Raw genomic sequence first — 21,567 nt, 5'->3', positions numbered from 1 at the left:
TAAACTCGATCGTGTCTCGACCCCTCGACTCGACTGACTCATGTTTCAATTGAAAACTAATTCAGTGGCGGACTCGTTGTATTTGTAAAGTAGTTGGCATAAAGACTAGCGAAGCGAATTTGCGCGTCTAAACGGGTCTAGACAAGTTACGCAATATGAAGTTGAAATTTACGTTGTGGGTTTATTTGACGGAAAAAAACGGCAATTTTAAAACAGACATTGAAAGAAGGTTGCGACAATGCCTTAGTGATTGCGGTGTAACTATTGAAATTTGGAATGTCTATAATACGGACTTGAATGCTGTTAATAGTGTAAGAAATGGGAAAAGTAAACCCACATTTGGCGATTTGAGTTACGAAGTGTATTGCGAAGCATTGAGCAAGACGCACTGGAATTGCAATGCTGACGTCAGGGGAGAGTACGAGACTTTCCGTAAAGATTGGTTGTGGAAAGTTGGAAGATACTTTCCCGAAGAAAACAAACCTTTACTCAACTTTAAAGTTGCGCAAGCGTATTGTTATGTCAGAAGAAATCAACACTCGGATGTCGTTCTGAACAGTGTATCATTTGGTACCTTGGTTACCCCAACAAGCTACGTTGAACATCACGTACCAGGAAGAATACCACTATCAAATACGTTTTTGTCATCTCTCAGCGTGGGTTACAACTATTGCGCCGATTTCAAGCATGACACGTCAGAGTTGTCCGTCCAAATTCGGGAACAGAATAAAAGGTTAACATTCGTTAATCGACTTGGCCAGATGCGTCACCAGTTTTTTCAGACGTTCAAGTTGAATTACGCCAATATCAAGCAAATTTTGGTTAACGACACGAACGTTGTCATTTTTGAATTGATGAATCCCCCGACGTTGCATAATGGAATTAAAAGAGTGGTTGATACTTCAACCTTGCCTAAAGACATAATTGGCCGTTCAAACGCAATTTGCCTTAAATTCTCCAGCCAGTCAGAGTTTGAGGAAATAATTTCCCGCATGCACTTCAGGTGCAAACGAAATGGAACCCCAATTTACTTCGCGCCATTTACTATAAGGGAAGAAGCGATGCCCAGTTTGACGAGCGCTCTGAAGAATCCATACTTGATTGGGGTAGATTACTCGTGCGTTTATCTGATCGAAGCGCTGATTAGACGTAATTGCCGACTTGTATTTCAAGAATTCCAAACTTTTCTTCAAACTGTCTGCCAGTATTGGAAAGCTAATGATAAAGTCACGGAAGAAGCCTTGTCTGATCTCGTACGACTGACAGACACTGGACATTCTTACAATTACTTGTCCTCGTTCAAGGTTCTCTACGAGTGGTATTTGAATTTGGACAAATCTAGAATTGAATTAGAAGCTGGTAGCAATAAAATTACCAAAATTCGACGCGCCATTGTAACTCCAACCAGAGTTCTTCTTTGGCCCCCCGAGATCTGCATACAGAATCGAATCATCCGGGAATTCGACAAGGAGCACGCTTTGAGAGTTTCTTTTCGTGATGAAGATTACTTCAAGCTCAATTATCGTTATGCGGATGATAACGTTATCAAGAATACAATCAAACCCAATATGCTGCATGGTATAACCATTGGAGATAGACACTTTGAATTCCTCGCCTGGTCCAACTCTCAGATAAGAGACCACGGTGTTTGGTTGTACGCCAAAGACGCGAAGGGAAACACCGCAGCGTCAATCCGTAATTGGATGGGAGATTTCTCACATATTCGTTGCGTTCCCAAGTACATGTCTCGAATGGGACAGTGTTTCTCCCAAACTCAAGATTCTGGAAGGATGTTCGAACTGGATAGGATTCAAACAGTCGATGATATCGAAAGGGGACATGACCCAGAAAGCGGAAGACCTTATTGTTTTTCCGACGGAGTTGGACAAATTTCAGTTCCAGTGGCCCAAAAGGTATGCCTTTTTCCATTCAGCGGAAAGTCGTCGTGTCAACGATGGAATTTTGTTCGTAGGTCATTGAGAAACTTGACTTGGAAGGAAATCCCAGTGCCTTTCAAATTAGATTTGCCGGTTGTAAAGGCATGCTCGTTCAAAACCCGCAATTGAAAAATTACGATGTTGTATTCCGTCGAAGTATGAGAAAGTTTGAGAGTTCTTCAAAAAGTTTGGAAATTTGCAAAGTTAGCAGTGCTGGTGAGTGTTCAAAATACTATGAGGAAAATATACTTGTCGTTGATTTCTCGACATTATTCGAGACTGCCTTAAAGTTTTAAGTATTAAGTTGGGTCGCGTTTCAGGTCCTGTCAATCTCAACCGACCTTTGATCACAATTCTGAATCAAAATGGCATTCAAAATCACGTTTTTCTTCGACTACAAGAAGATGCTTTGGAAACCTTAACTGACATGTTTTTTAACGATGCCAAAGCCGCTCATTACCTTTTGGGACATCAAAATTTGAATCTCAAATTGTTTGATTTGGCAAAATCTGGTATTAGCTTAACAGTTGAACCATTTTTTCGTGGAATGCTTCTCGCGGCTCATTTGTCAGCTGTTGGTCAGTTAATTGTTTTCCTGAACTTTAGATGCGCGTAGATATTTATTTAGCCATTTTTTATAATAGATAAAATATTAAAGAAAGCTAGTTTACCTATTGACCCGAGTAAAGGTAGAAACATGTTCGGAGTCCTAGACGAATATGGTATTTTACAATATGGCCAAGTATTTGTGCAGTACACCAAAAATCTTTTGGGAAAAGAAACAAACTCCAAAACCAAAGTATTAACAGGTTAGCTTTAATGTGACGCTACTTGTAGGTTTGTTTAAGTTTTACACTTTCATTATTAAATACATTAAATACAAAGGTCCGGTCATGGTTACCAAAAATCCCGCTTACCAAGGAGGTGACGTAAGAATTCTAACAGCCGTAGACATCCCACAGTTGCGTCACATCAAAGATTGCATAGTTTTCCCCCAAAATGGTCCTAGACCACACCCGAATGAAATGTCTGGATCAGACCTGGATGGCGACGAATACACAGTTATTTGGAAGGAAGATTTAATTTTTAGCCCCAATAAACCGCCTAGTCACTTTCCAGTACCATTTAATGAACAGTTGTTGCGACCAATTGAAGTACATTTGACAAAATATAACTTAATTACGTCTCGTATTAAGTTTCACTATTCTATCACTTAAGGTTCGCGATATGCTGGATTTTCTCTGCGATTATGTCGCTTCAGATATGATTGGCATGATAGCTACGGCGCACTTATGCTTTGCTGATTCGGTAGGAATAGCCTCGCAATTATGCGCTAGTATCGCTAGAAAGTGCAGCATTGCGGTTGATTACGCCAAAAATGGGCAAAAAGTGAATCTTGATGATCATGAGAAACCCTTGAAATATCCAGACTTCATGCAAAAGGGAGACAAAAATACGTACAGAAGTAAACGATCACTAGGCGTCTTATTTAGAGTAGTTCAGACATTCTGCGAATACACGGTCACAACCAGTGAAACGTATTCCAACATAACCGTAAGTCTGGCGATTTTGTCTATGCTTAAACGTATTTAATGTTAATAACTCGCAGTTTGATCCGTATTTGGAATATAATGGTTGGCAAAAATATAAGCAATCGGCCATCGAAACCCGCGATAAATACAACGATCGTTTGGAAACGATTCTCATGACTTACGGGATTAAAAACGAAAGCGAAGCCATGACCAACTGTTTTTCAAAACTGCACGGACGATACAACTTTTACAAAGATAGAAGCGAAATCGAGGAATTGATCAAACTTAGCATCGAAGAACTGGCGAAAATCATGCGCAAAGACTTTTTAGCCGAATTTGAAAATCAATCTACCCCAGATACGGAAGACGTTTTGCGTAAAGCTTCGGCTTGGTACATGGTAACGTATTCGCAAACTAACTCTCCGCGATTTTTGAGCTTTCCTTGGATTCTTGAAAAGTATTTGTGCCAAATTAAGCTACTTAACTTAATGGCCAAGAATCAAAGCGTTCCTGTTAATCCAGTTTTGATTAAATTCTCGCTTAAGTTAAAAGATCTGAAATCAGAGTTAAACGCGTTGCAATACAACGTGTTAAGGGAATTGCAAAGGGTCGCTACTCCCGATTGTCCCTTAGTTGAATGGGAGCTCGCTGCTCAAATGTTGGACAGTTGGAGACAGTACAATACAGCGTTGACCGAGAAGTGCCATCTTGATGAGTTCAAAACCGTAAAACTGTTAATCCACGCGCACAATGTTAGTGGACGGATCAAGTCAGACGCGATGACGTTGATTTTGACCTTCCTGAAGTTCTTTATGTCGATGAGGTTTAAAGATAAACTCTTATTAGATCAAAGAGTTGACATTTTACGTAGACATACGCAAGTTCACATAGATAGACTTAATATATTAGCCAAAGAAGCCATGACTACTTATCGACACGTAGCTATTACTGGCACTTTCGAGGCTTTTGGTAATTTTGAAAGTAACGCGGCTGTAACCGAAATGGAAGAAATGGAACCGTATAGTTTGTCGGGTAACGCTAAGGGAATGTACTCGGTGGAGAATTTGAAATTAAAGCTTTGTCAGTGGTCGGGTTGCAACGAAATTCTAATTAGGGAAGATAGAAATTCCTTGCAAGTTAGCGCTTGGGGTACAACGAGACAAATGCATAAGTTGAGGGGGATTTTGAACAAGGGACCAGAAGCAATTGCCAAAGCGTTGGCCAATGGCGCTACTATGTAAACACCATATGTTTAGCGTTGAAGTTTTCGAACAAACCAAGGTTGGTTATAAAAACATTCCTAATTTCCTTTATATAATTCAGCGAAAAATGTTTTTACTAGTATTATTACTATAACTAATGTTTTTACTAGTATTATTACTATAAGTAATGTTTTTACTAGTATTATTACTATAACTAATGTTTTTACTAGCATTATATTAAGAAAGTTACATTTTTGAAAGTTAAGTAACTTAAAGTGTAAGTTGTCAAAATGACAACCAATATGTTTCGTATGTCTTCAAAACGATCCAACTACATTTTTTTCACACCATTATTAAATCTTTTAATTTTCATGATATTTTACATGAAAGAAATCTCGGCTTTATTATAAACATGGGGGGGGGGGGAAATGTGTGTGTTTTTTTTTTACATGATGCTTATCTTACAAATCTTTATATAAAAATAATATTACAAAGAGTGGGCATACTTTGACTGTAAGATAACTTTAATAAACATGTTACTTTCAATATTAACGCGATGGATAGGATACACTAATTACTTTTTTAATTAATTTTTAGTCAGGTATTTGATAGTATTTGAAATATTATCCGTTGAGTTAATCTTGTACACTAAGTCTCTCGATTTCGCGTTTTCTATTAGACTCTTCCAATGATCGTGTTTAATTAACGAATCAATGTGACCGCAAATTATAAGCGATTTACATGCTCTAGTAATGGCGACGTTTAGTCTTTGGGGGCATTTTAAGAACCCGATTGTTTGGTCGTCGTTTGCCCGAACGCAGGACAAGATGGTTATGTCCTTTTCGCGTCCTTGGAAACCATCTACGGTGTTAAACTCGAACCTTCGGAGTGTAGGTTGCGGAAAGTTTCTCATCAGTAACTTGCGTTGACCTTGGTAAGGGGTTATAATTCCAATTGTGTAATTATTAGGAACTATTTGGACTATTTCGTTGCACATTTTTCGTATGATTTTAGCTTCGGCGTCATTTTGAAAGCTAGTGTTGCTACTGTTGTTACTTTCTTTACTATCTTCGAGATCGAAGAAAACGAACGGTTTTAAAGGAAAGTTGTTCATTGTTCTGTCAACGCCGTTGGAAGTATACAAAGCGTTGTTGTAGAAGTACTTTGATGGGAATGAGCAAATTTCCGAATGCATTCGGTACTGTTCTTTCAACATAACGATGGGTGACTCCTTAGATCGGTAATAGTCGTAAAACCTCTCGAAGAGTGATTTTTGAAAGTTAAAGGACGCGGCTTTTTGCGATAATATTGTGGCCGGTAATTGCTGAGGATCACCGATAAGTATCAACTTTGTAATCTGATACTGTAATGGTAGTAGAATATCTGGTTCGCAGCACTGCGAAGCTTCGTCAACTATGCAAGCTGTGAATTTTAACCGAGATTTCGCGTTAGGTCCAAAAACGCTGTCAATTATTGATTGGCGACAACTAGCTAGAGTTGTCAGAATGACGTTGGCATTCGCGACTATTTGTTTTTTATAGCTGACAATGTGGTTTTTGGTTTGAGGATCTTTTTTGGAAAATCTGTCGCTGTACTGATTTAGTTGTATTTTCCGTCCCTCAATTTTTTTCATGTGAGCGTGCAGGCTAGCAATTTTAAAATTCTCACGCTCAACGGGCAGGCTCTTGCATACTCGACTTTCGACGACAGTGGTGAGTGAGTTTATTTTAGCTTGGAGTTCGTTGGTTTCCATGTTAAGGTTATCCTCCGTTTGTCTGTCATTCTTAGCGGACTGCTTTAGAGCTATTTCATCCACAGAAAATTCTTTGACGTCACTATGCATACTGTCCAGCTGTCCCACGCGAACAATATTTAACGGCTTGTCCGGGTGTTTCGCGTCGATACTAGGTTTTAATTTGATCAGCCTTCTAGTTATTTCGTCAATAGCCGCGTTGGAGGGTGCCAATACAAGCAGGCGCCGTCCCGAATCTTGATGACCGCGTCCGTATAGTAGTTGTTGTATCAATCCAACGCAAGTGTGGGTTTTACCAGTTCCTGGTGGACCTTGTAGAAGAACTACCTTTGGCGTGGGTTCGGGTAGTAGTCCGGCGTACGCGGCTCCGAGAATAGCGTTCTTTTGGGACGTATTAAAAGTTCCAATTGGTTCGAACCTTTCTTTAGGGAAAACCGAGACCCGCATGGCTGTCGTGTGTGGCGTTAGAACGTATTTGGCCAAAGGAGAATTGTGAAGATTCGTTAAACTTTCAACTTGACGCAGCGAGGGTCTTAGGTAGGTTACTGGTGAGATTGTCAACTGCTTATCAAATTTGAAGCAAGTGCCACGAGCCCTAATTTTAACGAAAAGCGTAATGTGTTGCGCGTTTGGTCTTCGGGAACTCGACATGCAGGACAGTTGGGCATTTTGATTTGTTAGGGGATTCCACACTGAACATTTCAGTTCTTTAATATAACCAAAAGTGGGAGACTTTTTTCCTTGGACTCTGACATCAAATATTACCAGCATTCCTTCCTTGTAGTGCGAAAAATGTTCCAAGTCTTTATGTTCAATTACGGACTCCACAACAATTTCCGCGAGAGAGTCGCCAACAGCAGCGTCGTAGTTAGTTGGGACAAACAAGGGTTCGAATTTCTTGGGTTTATTATGGTTTTCACTCCAATCTCGGTATATTAAATCCCAGGTCTCGAGTATTAAGAGCGGAAAATACGTATGGAAGTGCTCGTCAATGGTTTTGTAATGAGTTTCGACGTTACGAAACATTCTGGCATCCTTAATCACGGGTGGTGGTTCAGTGGCACATTTTTGCTCGTCTAACCATCTCACATTCCATTTTAGAACCAACGCCAGATATTTATCAGGGTTATACTTGTGTCTCGGGGTTATATTCACGGAAGGGGTTATTGTCAGTGGAACTTTAGAGGTCGATGTCGTTGGTTGCGCTGGTTTTAAATTACTCTTTAATAGAGTTGGTCTTGATGGTCTTTCAGTTGAAATTGACAGGCCATTGACTGCCCGTGATGTTGGTATCTCATGCTCTTTGGGTAAATCTTCAAATCGAAGTTTTTTACCCGCAACAGTAGAGGGTGCTTGATGGTATGACGATGGACGAGCGTATCCATTGGGTATCGACGGTTTAGAATTGTTCAAGGTCTTGGGGTCTTCGTTTGTCTTTGGTACGCTAGAGTTCGTTGTCGACGTTGATGTTGCCGATGGCATTGGGTTATTAGCTGCCGGTTTTATTGGAATTCTATAGCTAGACAAAGGCTTTTTGAAATGAGGGTTGGTAAGTTTAGCCTTGTTTGTTGCAGGTTCTTCAATCATCATGTCTAAACGGGATTTTTCCGTCACCTTGGCTTTCTTCGTTTTCTTCGCGCCATTAGTGTTTTCATTATTATCCGTTGATGTTTTCCGTTTAGCTCCAATGATTTCGGAATTATTTTTAACCCCCACGGCTTCTTTAGGTCGAACGATAGTAGGTTCGGGTCTTATGGCTGAACCACCACCGGGGCAAGGTATTCGATGGCCCATTTTAGCTTGCACTTTGCTTTTCAAATTACTTTTTGTTGGCTTGCGGTTCGTCGCTGGGACTTTGGGAACTGGAGGCGTGGTCCGACTAGTGTTCTTTGGGTAAAACTTTTTGGCATCTATGTTCGATAGTGGCTTGATATATTCTCCGCGTCCGCATAAATACCTCGGTCTATTTTTCAAGATTTGTGGTTCAGTCAGTTGAATGGGTCCATTCCTTTTGGGTTGCGAAGTTTTTTCTTCAGACGTAGATGGTATCGCTATCTCTTCTTCCGAAACACCCTCGTAGAATGCTTGAGAAAGCTCTGGGAAGAAGCGATCAGGATCATCGTTTGGATCTACAAAATCTTCACGCTCATTCGCTTCTTCATCACTATTCACTTCTATCTTTACTTTTGCCATTTCGGAAGTTACGTCGAAGAAATCATCTTCGCCATCAGATATTAAAATGACATCATCCACCTGAGAATAGTTCATGTTTCCCGTCTCATCATCATTATCACTTCCTATCATTTTTTCCAAATCAAATTCGTCGACTTCAATGGGTTTTGGTTTAAAAGCTTCGCCTTCACTTTCTGATGATGTTTCCATAACGTATACTCGTCCCTTTCGCTTCTTAATTTTACTTTCGTTCTTTTTCTTGAAAATTTTGGTTGACTCCTTACATTTCCTCTTATAGCTATCAAGTGTTGACCCGGATAAACGTTCTAGCTTTACCGAACATTTCTTGTTTTTCGCTTCACTTTTCAGTAAATAATCTACTAGGTCTACATTATCTATATTGACATCTTTCTCAGAGCTGGACGCTGCTGCTGTTGAACCGCTTTGTGATTCACGTCGCGTCGTGTTGTTAGTGTTTTTAGTAATGGGATTTTCATCTTGAACACGCGTTGCATTTTCAGTTTTAACCGTGACATTTTTCTCAACACTTATAGCTATTGATGTACAGCTATTCCCTAATTCTGGTCGCGTGGCTAATGAGGTAACATTTATATTTTCAACTTTATCCGAGTTAACTTTTACCGATTCTACGCTACTTTTCTTTCTTAGTCCTGGTTTTTTCTTTGATAAAGGGCCTGGCCTAGAATATTTAATAGAACAACCATCCAGACTAGAGCTTTGGGCTTTGGGACTAGTATCAGTTTGAACAAGGATTTTTTCAGTTGTAGGAAAACACTGGGATGTTAAGTTTGTTTCTACTACTTTCACTTCTTTGGGTAATGTCTTTTTAGCACCTGGGTTAAGTATTACATCAATTATTTCGATGTCTTCATCGTCGTCTGACTGTGGTTTTGCGTTATTCAAGTTGACAGTCGTATCCCCATTAGAGACCCGACTATCTGTAGGATTTGCACACACTTTGGATGATGTTCCCTGATTAGGGTTATCTTGGCGTTGAATTGAAAATAAATCAAAGATATCAACATCCGAACCATTTTTATCCGATTTCTTATTATTAATATCTTCCGGGGGAGTATTTAAATCGCCTAATGCTTGAAGGAGTCCATTTGGAATTGGGTCATTTTCTATATTTATCTTTGGTTTTATGTCCCGAGGCTCAGATTTTTCTTTATGGCAAAAAGCGAATAGAAACTCGTCACTATTCTGGTAGGCGGGAATTCCAAGGCCAATAACATCCCCGTTACTTAATTTATGAAGGCAATTTGGCTTAAGTTTCTTTTGGTTTCTATATATTCCATTAAGGCTGCCCAAGTCTTTGACAAACCATGCTCCTCCCGCGCTAGTTTGAAAAGAGACGTGTTTGCGGGAAACGTGAGTGGATTGACACAATTCCCTCCCAATTTGTAGTTCGTCATAAAGAGGTACAAGCATTGGGCTTTCATCATTTCCCACACGTCGTAAATAATATTCAGTTGGCACATCTTCTAATTTAGTTACAAATTTCTTCATTGCAATACCTCGCGAAAGATTGAAAGAGCTGGAAAAGAATAAACTTCCAATTCTAAATACAATTCTTTACGCTAATTAAATAGGAAGGTGGCAGCTGCCCAGGTCCTGGCTAAACTTTACTCCAAGTTTTTATTTATTTTTATATTTATTGGAAAAACTGTATTTTGAATGCGCGAGCTAAAGTAAAGTTTTTCCACCAAACCTGAACCTAACCTAACCTAACCTAACCTGAACTTAACCATAGCCTACTTGATCACGCTGGCTGCACGCGCTCTAGAAGCCCGTCCAAACGATTTTTTTTACATGTTAACTCACGTATGCGGCGCCTCACATAGGTTCGGTCTAAACTTTCTAACCCGTCTGGTTTTAACATGGGCGTCTATGGGAGGGGACCAGTTTTATCAACGTTTTTGACAATATTAGTGCATCTACTGGTTCAAATCTCTTGAATTTTTAATGAGACGTGTATTGAAAGGTTTGATATTATCCTGTAAAATTTAAAGTCTCCAGCTATAATAGTTTTTTTTATAAAAAATAAAAATCATCACAAAGTAGAGAAATTGAAAGAGTTAAATCCTTCAATTTCTCTACCATGTGATGATTTTTATTTTTTATAAAAAAAAACTATTATAGCTGGAGACTTTAAATTTTACAGGATAATATCAAACCTTTCAATACACGTCTCATTAAAAATTCAAGAGATTTGAACCAGTAGATGCACTAATATTGTCAAAAACGTTGATAAAACTGGTCCCCTCCCATAGACGCCCATGTTAAAACCAGACGGGTTTGAATTTTAGACCGAACCTATGTTATTCTCATTCTTAGGGTCGATTGAAGGGGCTTCTAGAGCGCGTGCAACCAGCGTGCGTGATCAAGTGGGCTATGACTTAACCTAACCTAACCTAACCTGAACCTAACCTAACCTGAACTTAACCTAACCTGAACTTAACCTAACCTGAACTTAACCTAACCTGAACTTAACCTGAACTTAACCTAACCTAACCTGAACTTAACCTAACCTGAACTTAACCTGAACTTAACCTAACCTAACCTGAACTTAACCTAACCTGAACTTAACCTGAACTTAACCTAACCTAACCTGAACTTAACCTAACCTAACCTGAACTTAACCTAACCTAACCTGAACTTAACCTAACCTAACCTGAACTTAACCTGAACTTAACCTAACCTGAACTTAACCTAACCTAACCTTTAATATGAAGGGTAAAATATAGAAAAACATGAAAAATATATATTTTAATTAATTTCCGCGCCTTCATTTTAACAAATTATCCTATAATTAACCTTGAATAAATGATATTTATTGAAAAAACTGTATTTTGAATGCGCGAGCCTGTAGTGCCAACTCCCCATAGAGTTTGTCAAGAATTAAATTTATAGACCAAACACAAAAATAACGAACATAAAATAATAAAAATAAATGATACATCACCTAATTCCAAATTCATACCAGATATGAATATGATTGGTAAAATATTAAATTGTACATCAGTTTCAAAGCCAAGGGTTAAGACGATTCCGAAATTTCGGAAACTGAATAATAACTGACTGAAGTATTTATTTGAAGAAAATTTTAGATACGCAAATATAGTTAATTAAACTGTATTACAAAAGCACAATTAGATTAAAACTGAATAGTTCATCAGCGGAAGAAAAAACAGACATCCGTCGAGTAGTTTGAGATTTGTTTACTAAATAAAACGAACAGGTTTGAACGCGGCTAGTTGCAGTCATAGCATGGTGACAGGTCCCGCGGACTTCCAGTTTGACTTTGACTTGCTGTATTATTTCAAGGTTCAAGCATTGTTCAATTCAAGATTTGATGACGTCAAAAATAATATTAAAGCGATAAGAAACAGTAATTTTTTACATGATTCTCGAGTCTCTGCTCTTTAACTATTATTTTATGCCATATGCGCCTAGCAATCTGCCACCATGGAGCAATATTAAAGGAGGCCTAACTAAAGTGTAATACACTTCAAAGGTAGCTGTTAATATCACTCCAGTAAAATTACTCCATGGTTTATCATTTGAGATTTTCTGAAGATGAAGATGAAGATGAAACGTGTATTTATTTATTTAATGACCAAAGTATTTACATAATTTGGTTTAAAAAATAATTTCAAATATAGGCCTATATAATTAAAATCACAAATTTTATTCATTTTTAATTACACTATCAGGAGTAACAACAGCAGCATTTAAAAGTGCCTGCTGTTGATTAACAGCTTCAATTCTTTTTGCAATTATTTCAGGGTGGACTTCCATATATACTCCCATGAGTTTGTGATTAATGCTTATGGTTTTAGTGGAACATTTGTTAACGCAGTCAATCTTTAAGTAAAATAATTATGTTAAAATTATTGGTCATTTCCAATGTTTTAACAATATACTTCTGCATTTGATAAGTCTCTGTGATTTAGATCATCCACACAATGATTGAAACACCTATAATTATTTAAAAGTAATGTAATATATTTAATTGCGTGTGTTTAATTGCCTACTAATTACATTTCCGCCATTCTATTGTAAATTAGAAGAAAATCCTTAAACTGAAAATTTAAGGTTTAACATTTTATTTTTTTAATTTTTCATCCATTAATTGAACTGAGAAACGGGGAAGTATTCTTACATTTCTTACGGCTGCTTCATCAGCCATTTTATTAATTTAAAGTCGCTATTTTATGGATAAAAAAGAAATTAGTTAGTTTAAACTTCTAAGCCTAATCTTGAAGAGAATATCGAATTGTATTAGAACTTGTAGCAGACAACCTATGATCTTAGGAATAAATAGTTTACAGACTAGGAGGATTCATACCTTTTACAAACGGAGGCCTAGCTTTAGAAACCCATTGAATCAGGCCTCCTTGTGTAACACATGAAGCCTGGCCTCCCCGTGTTAATGGTATATATCCTCCTATTCTGTAAACGCATGGAGAGCTAACACTTTACATAGGAGTCGCTACTACTTGTTAGTCAATCTTATTCTTTTAAGCTCATTCGTTAGTCCTTTAAAATTGACAACGAATTTACGGCCCTCTGGCGCTAAAACGAGTTATACGTCATCACTCAGATCAGTGCTGACCGGTTCATGTTGTGTATTTAGTCATTTTGGAAAGTTTTCGGCAATGAATACGTTTTTGTCCAGAGGAAATGCAATATTTGCATTTACTTTAAGTGTATTAGCAGGTTTAACTTTCTGTTGTTTCATTTCAACCGCTTTTAAGGACTATAAAACAAATGTTACAGTAAAATCCGTGAAAGCTGTTGTGTAAGTATACCTTAAGCCTTGGTCCTATTATTTGTTTCATAGGGTAATGGCAAACCTCTGCCTTCGACTGTATTAAGCTCTATGGGGAAATAACATGGGGTGCCATTAGTCTATTATTGTGATGTGGGCAAGTGGCAAATGGGGGCCAGAGAAATTACCATTTTTGATGTTAATTACGATCTTTACTGATTTAACTCTCAGGAAAATATTATAGGCGCCGTTTTTCAGTACTTTGTAGTTCTTAAATGTAAAATTAATTACTAATTATTGCTTAGTAAAGGTGTTAAATGTTCAGAAGGGTAAAAATATGGTTAGAGTGTGAGAGAAACTGATGATATATCTCGTTATCAGAAAAAATGTGCCAGATTACAGCGCATCTAGGGAGAAAAATGATCTAGGATTTGTTACTTTTGATTTGCAAGCTGATATCCTTTTATAATTTAATTAAGTTTTATAATGAACCATAATTATTGTGGAATTATACCATAATTACTTTTACCTCTTAAGTATTGTTTACTTTAACTTAAACCTTACATCTGACAAGCTTATTTAATTGGAATGTGAAACAACTTTTCTTATACTTGACTGCTGAGTATAAAACAGAAGCCAATGTAATTATTTCAGTTCAAAAGATGTTAATCTAATCTAATCTAATGAATGTGTATTATGGTTAAATATCTATTAATTTATTTCAGGTTTTAAATCAAGTAGTATTATGGGACAAAATTATACAAAGAGGCGAAAATGCCTTATTGGATTATAAAAATTTAAATACTAAATATTATTTCTGGGATGATGGAAATGGTTTAAGGTAAAAAGGGTTTACCATGGTTTTGAACCCATAATCCCTTGCAAATTACCCCCCCCCCTCCCCCTAAATTGGCTTTATTCCTGATCAACGCCACCAAGGCGTAGCGGCGACTTTTGGAACTATAATAATACGGTAGCCAATCAGAGGTGGCGCTGGAGTCGACGTACTCTGATGGAGATCTGTTATTTTCTATGTTTTGATTATTACCGCTTCAACTTCAAAAAACATGTTTTAAATACTTATTATTAACCTAATAATCTCCAAATAGACCAAAATCGAATGAAAACTTACTCCCAAAGTCTTATTTCATAATATTAGACAGAATAAGAAAGATAAAATCAACTTTTAATACTTTTGAAACCATATCGCTTGTTAAGCCTTGGCTAGGATCCATTGACTCCACCGCCACCTGTAATTGGCTACCGTAATATTATAGTTCCAAAAGTCGCCGCTACGCCTCGGTGGCGTTGATCAGGAATAAGGCCAATTCAAGACTATAAAATAAAATTTTCAGATCAAATAAAAATATCACAATGACATTATCATGGAATATTATTCCAAATGCTGGAAGTCTTCCTAATATTGTTGGTATTGGTAGTTCAAGTTTCTCATTCCCTGCCGAGTATACAACTTCCAGAATGTAAAAAAAAAAGAGAAAAATAAAAATAAAAACAAAAATTGGTAAAAAGGGGAATGGATGATGCACTTTTAATTAATTAATTAATTAATTAACCAACCACCATTTTTTGTACACTAATTGGTAATTTATTAAAAAAAAGACCATAAACAGATTATTAATGTTATAGAATTTTTATTTAATGGTTCAAAAACCAAAAAAACAAAAAAACAAACAAATAAACAACCACATACAATTGAACGAATAAATCCACAAAAAATTTGATAACTAGCAGTAATATTATTTTAAACTAAAATAAACCTAATTAAATTTACATTAGCTTCCATAAACTTTTACATTTGTATATACAAAGGGATTATTAATTTATTTAACAAAAATTAGCGCCAATTATTAATTAAAAACAAAATTTAATTGCTTCTTTTTTTTTCTTTCAGGTAATTTTAATTTACAATAAATTAATTAATTTAGTTTCTAGGATCATCATTAATTAATTTAATTAATTATAATAAGTGGAATTTAAATTCTAATTCAAATTGTGTGATTTAATTAATTTCTTTTAAAGACCGAGTCTGATATATATTTATTTATTTACAAAAAAAAAGTGGCTTTTTAACACCAAGAACACAAATATTGGGGGTAGAGTAGAGTCTGCTTAAAATTTGTTCGTGATTTCAAATACTTAGTTTTTTCTTTCTTTTTTTAATTATTTTAAATATATATAATTAATTAATTATAATTAATTAATCCCCATTAGCCAAAAATGACTTAATCTATTTAATATTCTAAAACGTCAACTAGTTTTAATTAATATTGTTATTTAGAGGGAGGGGGGGAATAATAAACAAAAACAATGAATAATTAATAACATAACTTAAAATCATAATTAATAACTAGCCCTAAAAATATTAAGAAACAATATCCTTCTTTTACATCACGATATATATTTGTTTTTGTTTACAATAAATGTACTGGTTTTTTGGGGGGGGGGATAAAGGGGGGGGGGAATAAAATAGAATAGAATAGGATCTCTAGGCTGCGTTCAGTAACGCTCAACGAAGGCTCCGTTGAATGCGCATTTGCCACTGAACGATTTTCGGAACTTCCGGTTTGACGTCACGATTGTAAGCGAATAGGCATCGAAGTCATCGGTTATAAGAGCCGATAACTTCGTTGAGCAACGCAATTTGTGACGTAGCAGCAATGGCGGAAAATTATCTCCCTGAAGGATTTTGAGGAGTTAATTTGATGAATAATTTCGGAAATATTTATAAAATCGGTGTAGCAGCGATTGAATGCGATAGAGTAATGTCTGGAAAGTATTTTATGAAATTTTTTCGACTATATCTATGAAGCTTAAAAAGTTATTGGGTTTTAAAGCTTAAGCCTTGGCTAAGTTACTGGTCAGAGTTTTCTCTTATTTTGGTTAGCAGGCCCTCGAATATCCATTTCCATGAACAGTAAGCAGACGACGCAACGCAAAGTTTGCAAAAACGTTCAGTAGCCTAATACGTCACATGACGTCACGTTGATCAACGGAGCTCAACGCGTTTGGTCTCCGTTGAGCGTTACTGAACGCACCCCTATATAGAAAAAAAGAACCAAAATCTTTTACTCTAGTAGCTTTTTTTTATGTTTGTTTTTTCCCCCACGTCACATTTTATGATTTTTTAAAGGGGTGCCACTGCCATTAGCTTAATTAAATTTTGTTGTTGTTTATCTAATACAGAAAAACCAATCTCTCCTGAGTTAGCGGATTCAAAAGCCGCCATTCCCTTTTAGCGTGAATGTATTGCAGAGTTGCTCTGGCACAGATTAAAACTCCAAATGCCATGATTATCCACCACAACCATTCATTTTCTGAACTAACCAAATCGGTTGAATGCTAAAAAAAAAAAAAAAAATGGATATATGATCGTAAACTGGAGGTCTATTTTATAATAATCAGGGTTCATACAACTTTTGGGGAAACAAATTTCCCTGAGATTTATGGGAGGTTTTTCCCCATATACTTCCCTGAATTTTCCAGGTTTTTCCCCTGTATGAAGTATTCCATGGAGCAAATGTTAACCAAGGAGGGAGGGGGGGGGGCAAATTGGACTATAACATACTCCAAGGACATCCCCGTATCTCTAATATAACCAGAGTTATGAGCCTCCAAAGTATACTGTAATGTTAATCCTATGGAGGGCATGTTTATGGACATTTTGCTTAATTACTCGGCCCCTGTTTGTCGTAGCCCTACGTTTTTAGTATGGTTAGATGGGGGACAAATTGGACTATAACATACTCAAAGGACATCCCTGTATCTCTAATATAACCAGAGTTATGAGCCTCCAAAGTTGGGTGTAATGTTAATCCTATGGAGGGGATGTTTATGAACATTTTGCTTAATTACTCGGCCCCTGTTTGTCGTAGCCCTAAGTTTTTAGTATGGTTGGATGGGGGGCAAATTGGACTAAAACATACTCAAAGGACATCCCCGTATCTCTAATATAACCAGAGTTATGAGCCTCCAAAGTTGGGTGTAATGTTAATCCTATGGAGGGTATTTTTATGTTTATGAACATTTTGCTTAATTAATAATTACTCCACCCCTGTTTGACTCAAATTTAACCCTGATTTCCCTGAATTTTACTAAAAATTCTAAATTTCCCTGAGGTTTTTGTCAACTATTTATTTCCCTGATTTTTCCCTGAGGTTTTCCCAGGGGTTTGTATGATATGAACCCTGTAATATTATTATTCTACACTAGATAAGAATTAAGATTAATAATAATACCTTGACCAATAAGGTCCATTTAGCTAGAGACAATCCAAATCCTGCCAAAGCACCGTAACGGGCTGCTAAAGTGTGGCAAAAACAGAGCAGTAGAAGGAAACCTACCCAATTGAAAAGGAATGCAACTGAAACAGGAAAAGGAATGTAAATTTCCAATTTCCTGATTATTATTAATATTCATATTCCTTGAATTTTCAACTTGGAAATAGGAAATAGGAAATACTGACCAAAAAAGGAAATAAAGAACATAAAATCTGTTCCGAGGATATCATTATCTCTGGTGAAGAGATTAGTAGGGTCCTGTCTCTGGTGGTTAAAAAAGAAACGAAACAACCATATTTGTAAAAGATTTCTTAAATTAAATTAAATTAAAATGATTAAAGAGCTGTTTAACCTGTCTTTCATCCTCATCTTCCATAATTTTACTCCTTTGAGCTTCTTCATAAGATGGTAACTCGGCTGACGCGATACTATAAGGTGGAGGGGAAACATATTCTGCCTGTCCCTTATACAAATCATCTTCTATAATTATAATTTAATTGATTAATTTATAATTAATTAATATAATCTTTAAGACAACATTACGTTCTCCATTAGCGGGGTTTGAGGATCCTTCAGCACCTACACCTATCCCTCCGCAAGCACCTTCTGCTTCTGAAGCATTAGCTCCTTCAGTTACTTCATAAGCTGGAGGTGGAATACCTTGAGGAGGTAATGGTGGAGCCGATTCATCATCCAACGGGATCTAAATGGGGTTCATTTTGTTTATTTTCCTATTATTAAAACTAAGGAATATTACTGATCTAGATTTATTTGCACCGAACATCCTTGTTCTCAAAAATTAGGCTTAGCAAAATAGGCTTAATAAGTTATAGAAGTACTTACGGTGGTGTATCTTGGAGCTTTATCCATTATTTTGAGTTTAAACGTTTATAAACGTGTGTTTAATTTTATCATGAACACTATTCAATTTTATCTTATGTAAAACTTCCAATTTAATTTAATAATATTGAATTTAAAAAATAATAATAGCTGACAAAAATCGACGTGTGGGTAGACGTAAAATTTTTGGCTTCCCTGTTCTTTAGTTTCTACTACTTTTGGTATTATTTCTACTACTTTTGGTATTATTTCTACTACAATGGTAGTTTTCTACCTCTACACTGCTACATCCTCCTTGTACTATAGGTTTTTTTTATATTTTTCAAGGATAGGAGAAATAATACTACGCGCAATTATCTTGTTGTTGTCGTGAGGTGTTGGTTCAAGTGCGCGGATAATGTTTATTGTGAAAGTTAAGAACTTACAAGTTGTAAAAATTATGCTTCTGGACGCTTGTAACAGTTGGATTGGTTTCATTTATAGGTAATATTACTATTTCTACCCTTAACTGTAATTTAAACTATCTACCAAACGGGTAATAACCGTAAAAAGCGCGAATACGCAACAAGCCTTGGTCATTGGCACGACCTTCGACCTTTTGTTAAAAATTAACGTAGGGGTACCTAAAAAAGTTACCAGGAAAAACCTGATTTAGTTATCTATCTCGTGATTCTTTTCGACGTATAAATCTGATATAAACAACTTGGAAATATTTGACTTTGAACTATGAAACAGTGAAAACTTCCTTGTCAAACAAACAAACGTCCGTAAAAAGTTTAAAAATGGCAGGGAAAGACGCGAAATCTGTAGGTAGATCTAGTCAACGGTCAACCTTATTAAAAGTAGTTCTTTTGGGAGACGGAGGCGTTGGAAAAAGTTGTTTAATGAATCGTTTTGTCAACAATCAGTTTGACGCTGATTCCTTTCATACCATTGGTGTTGAATTTCTTAATAAGGATATTACCGTTAACAACGAAACATATACCCTTCAAATATGGGATACAGCCGGCCAAGAAAGATTCCGCAGTTTAAGAACGCCATTTTATCGCGGGTCAGACATTTGCATATTAACTTATAGTCTCGAAGAAAAGTCCAGTTTTGAAAATTTGACAATGTGGAAGAAAGAATTTCTTTATTACGCTGATGTTAAGGATCCCTCTATTTTTCCCTTCCTTATTGTCGGTAACAAAGTTGATGTTTCCCCTGATAAAAGAGAAGTGACGACGGAAGAGGGTCAAACGTTCGCTCTTCAAAATAACAATATACCATTTGTAGAAACTAGCGCTAAAGACTCTACTAATGTAGAAGATGCATTTATGTTGGCAGTTGATAATTGGGTTAAAATGGAAGCTAAATTAGAACGTCCTTATGTTGGAGATACGGTAGACTTGAAAAACCATTCACATAAATCAGTTTGCTGCGGATAATATTTCAAAAAAAAAAAATAATTCTTCCATTCCTCCTACTCCCCAATTTTTGTTTATCGATAATAATCATTTTTTGAGCGAGCGGAACTTTTAAAACAACTTTGCTCTTAAAAGGAATGTAGCTTGAATGTTGAAATATAAATAAAGAATGGAATGAATAAAATGAAATAAAATGAAATGCTGCCTTAAAATATAAAAATCGCTGGTATTGTAACAATGTATTATAAAACTACAAACTACCGTCTTTTTTATTAAAATAAACTTCAGCAACTACCCACCTTCTTTAACGGGGGGAAATTTGGATAGTTAAAAAAAAAACGAAAGAAAAACCAAAGAATCCATTACTAAATATAAATATAGCTCAGTGCTCTTGTATTCAATTCAATTCAATTCATATTTAATCATAAATTATAGATAAAAGTATTTGACACTTTGTTTTTATCTCTAGTTGTGTCACATACTGGGGCGTCATTTATTGTTAAAGAAGGTTTAGGTCCAACCCAATCAGTAATTGTTACGTACGTGATTCTGTGCTAGCTTAAATAATTTTTTTATTAGGCCAAAAAAGAAAGAAAGAAAGAAAGTGAGAGATTATGATCCAATTTTTGACACAGTCTATTAGCTAGTCTTTTGGTTATTGAGACCACTTTTATATACTAAATGAAGAAAGACAGACTTTGTTTTAAAGTTTGTGATGTATTTTGTTGAAGGATGGGCAAATGATGAATTAATAGACTATAGACTAATGGCACCCCATGTTATTTCCCCATAGAGCTTAATACAGTCGAAGGCAGAGGGCTGCCATTACCCTGTGAAATTTGCTTAATAGTTCCGGGAAATTTACTAAAACTAATTTGTGACGTAAAAACTTTCCTGTAGAGGTTGGGTTATGGAATTGGCTTATATTAGACCAAAAATAGGCCTGTTTTTAGAATTTAGATACAATTTCAAATTAAAAATAAAAATTATGCAACAACTTTAAATTTGACGGTCTAATTCATTTGCCCATTCTCACCTGGTGCTATGTAGGATTACTCCTTAAATATTAATTAAATTAAATTTATATCCAATTAGAAATGAAGTTAATTAATAGGTCAAACATTCCTTAAGAACTTATAATTATGTAGTTATTAAATCCATAGAAATATTAATATAGGTTTGTATTTTTAATTATTTATCTTAATTAGTGCACCACTATTTTTTGTATCCTTCAAAAAATTTAAAGAATACTTAGACTTACTCTGTATCATCTATTTAAACTGTTAATTTTTGTATTAATATTTGGTCTTCATACTTAAATTAAATGTCTTCAATCTTGTCCTTTTAATAAAATTTATCATGCTTTTTGACCAAAAAAAAATGTAAAACAAATTCGAAAATTATGACAAAAATTAAATTAATAAAATTTGTATATGTAAGGATTAAAAGATGAAGAAAAATGGATGCTAATTTTGTGCGTGATAAGAACTGTGATAAAAAAATAAAATAAATTTGCTTTCTTTCAAGTTTTACAATGTTATCCTGTTTAAAAAAAATTTAATACGTAGTTAAATTAAGTCTAGAAGGATTGATACCTTGCCATTTACACCAAGGAGGCTTGGCTACATGGTG

The 21,567-nt window shown here is 35.9% G+C and overlaps 6 protein-coding genes across 9 annotated transcripts; 3 read left to right on the top strand and 3 right to left on the bottom strand.

Moving 5' to 3' along the window:
• The first annotated feature begins 155 nt into the window (after positions 1-155).
• Positions 156-5,064, top strand: LOC149690480 (uncharacterized). The gene is made up of 7 exons (XM_089870039.1): positions 156-1,913; positions 1,973-2,153; positions 2,258-2,515; positions 2,582-2,746; positions 2,823-3,091; positions 3,156-3,491; positions 3,547-5,064. The coding sequence occupies exons 1-7, from the start codon at positions 156-158 to the stop codon at positions 4,708-4,710; spliced, it is 4,131 nt and encodes a 1,376-aa protein (XP_089726165.1). The 3' UTR covers positions 4,711-5,064.
• LOC149690479 (uncharacterized) lies at positions 4,812-12,027 on the bottom strand. 2 transcript variants are annotated; one of them, XM_089870027.1, is made up of 2 exons: positions 11,601-12,027; positions 4,812-10,154 (listed from the first exon to the last, which is right to left on the bottom strand). In XM_089870027.1, exon 2 carries the CDS (start codon positions 10,124-10,126, stop codon positions 5,258-5,260), a length of 4,869 nt encoding a protein of 1,622 aa, XP_089726153.1. In that variant the 5' UTR covers positions 10,127-10,154; positions 11,601-12,027; the 3' UTR covers positions 4,812-5,257. The 2 variants fall into 2 exon arrangements, with proteins under 2 accessions (XP_089726153.1, XP_089726152.1); XM_089870026.1 differs by having other exon boundaries at positions 5,008-10,154; positions 11,583-12,027.
• A 262-nt stretch (positions 12,028-12,289) lies between these two features.
• Positions 12,290-12,962, bottom strand: Tim9b (Translocase of inner membrane 9b). The gene is made up of 4 exons (XM_089870054.1): positions 12,783-12,962; positions 12,662-12,702; positions 12,544-12,598; positions 12,290-12,484 (listed from the first exon to the last, which is right to left on the bottom strand). Exons 1-4 carry the CDS (start codon positions 12,807-12,809, stop codon positions 12,308-12,310), a joined length of 300 nt encoding a protein of 99 aa, XP_089726180.1. The 5' UTR covers positions 12,810-12,962; the 3' UTR covers positions 12,290-12,307.
• A 114-nt stretch (positions 12,963-13,076) lies between these two features.
• On the top strand, positions 13,077-15,024 carry Spase22-23 (Signal peptidase complex subunit Spase22-23). Its single transcript, XM_089870052.1, has 5 exons — positions 13,077-13,421; positions 13,773-13,848; positions 13,958-14,032; positions 14,117-14,232; positions 14,747-15,024. Exons 1-5 carry the CDS (start codon positions 13,279-13,281, stop codon positions 14,874-14,876), a joined length of 540 nt encoding a protein of 179 aa, XP_089726178.1. The 5' UTR covers positions 13,077-13,278; the 3' UTR covers positions 14,877-15,024.
• Positions 14,831-18,716, bottom strand: Ndfip (Nedd4 family interacting protein). 3 transcript variants are annotated; one of them, XR_016383750.1, is made up of 7 exons: positions 18,533-18,716; positions 18,233-18,392; positions 18,042-18,169; positions 17,875-17,953; positions 17,648-17,772; positions 16,448-16,751; positions 14,831-15,895 (listed from the first exon to the last, which is right to left on the bottom strand). XR_016383750.1 is itself a non-coding variant. In XM_089870049.1 (6 exons), the coding sequence occupies exons 1-6, from the start codon at positions 18,557-18,559 to the stop codon at positions 16,587-16,589; spliced, it is 684 nt and encodes a 227-aa protein (XP_089726175.1). In that variant the 5' UTR covers positions 18,560-18,716; the 3' UTR covers positions 14,831-16,586. The 3 variants fall into 3 exon arrangements, 2 of the variants coding, with proteins under 2 accessions (XP_089726175.1, XP_089726176.1); XM_089870049.1 differs by having other exon boundaries at positions 14,831-16,751; XM_089870050.1 differs by having other exon boundaries at positions 14,831-16,751; positions 17,875-17,947; positions 18,533-18,715.
• A 176-nt stretch (positions 18,717-18,892) lies between these two features.
• Positions 18,893-21,461, top strand: LOC149690475 (ras-related protein Rab-9B-like). Its single transcript, XM_089870051.1, has one exon. It carries the CDS (start codon positions 19,312-19,314, stop codon positions 19,954-19,956), a length of 645 nt encoding a protein of 214 aa, XP_089726177.1. The 5' UTR covers positions 18,893-19,311; the 3' UTR covers positions 19,957-21,461.
• The last annotated feature ends 106 nt before the right edge of the window (positions 21,462-21,567 follow it).

Source organism: Phalangium opilio, unplaced genomic scaffold (genome assembly GCF_054372755.1).
Source record: "Phalangium opilio isolate 3A_F unplaced genomic scaffold, DU_Popi_V2 ptg000031l_1, whole genome shotgun sequence".
NCBI classification, from domain to species: domain Eukaryota; kingdom Metazoa; phylum Arthropoda; class Arachnida; order Opiliones; family Phalangiidae; genus Phalangium; species Phalangium opilio.
Note: the sequence above shows the minus strand (reverse complement) of the source record. Positions and strands in the feature narration are given on the sequence as shown.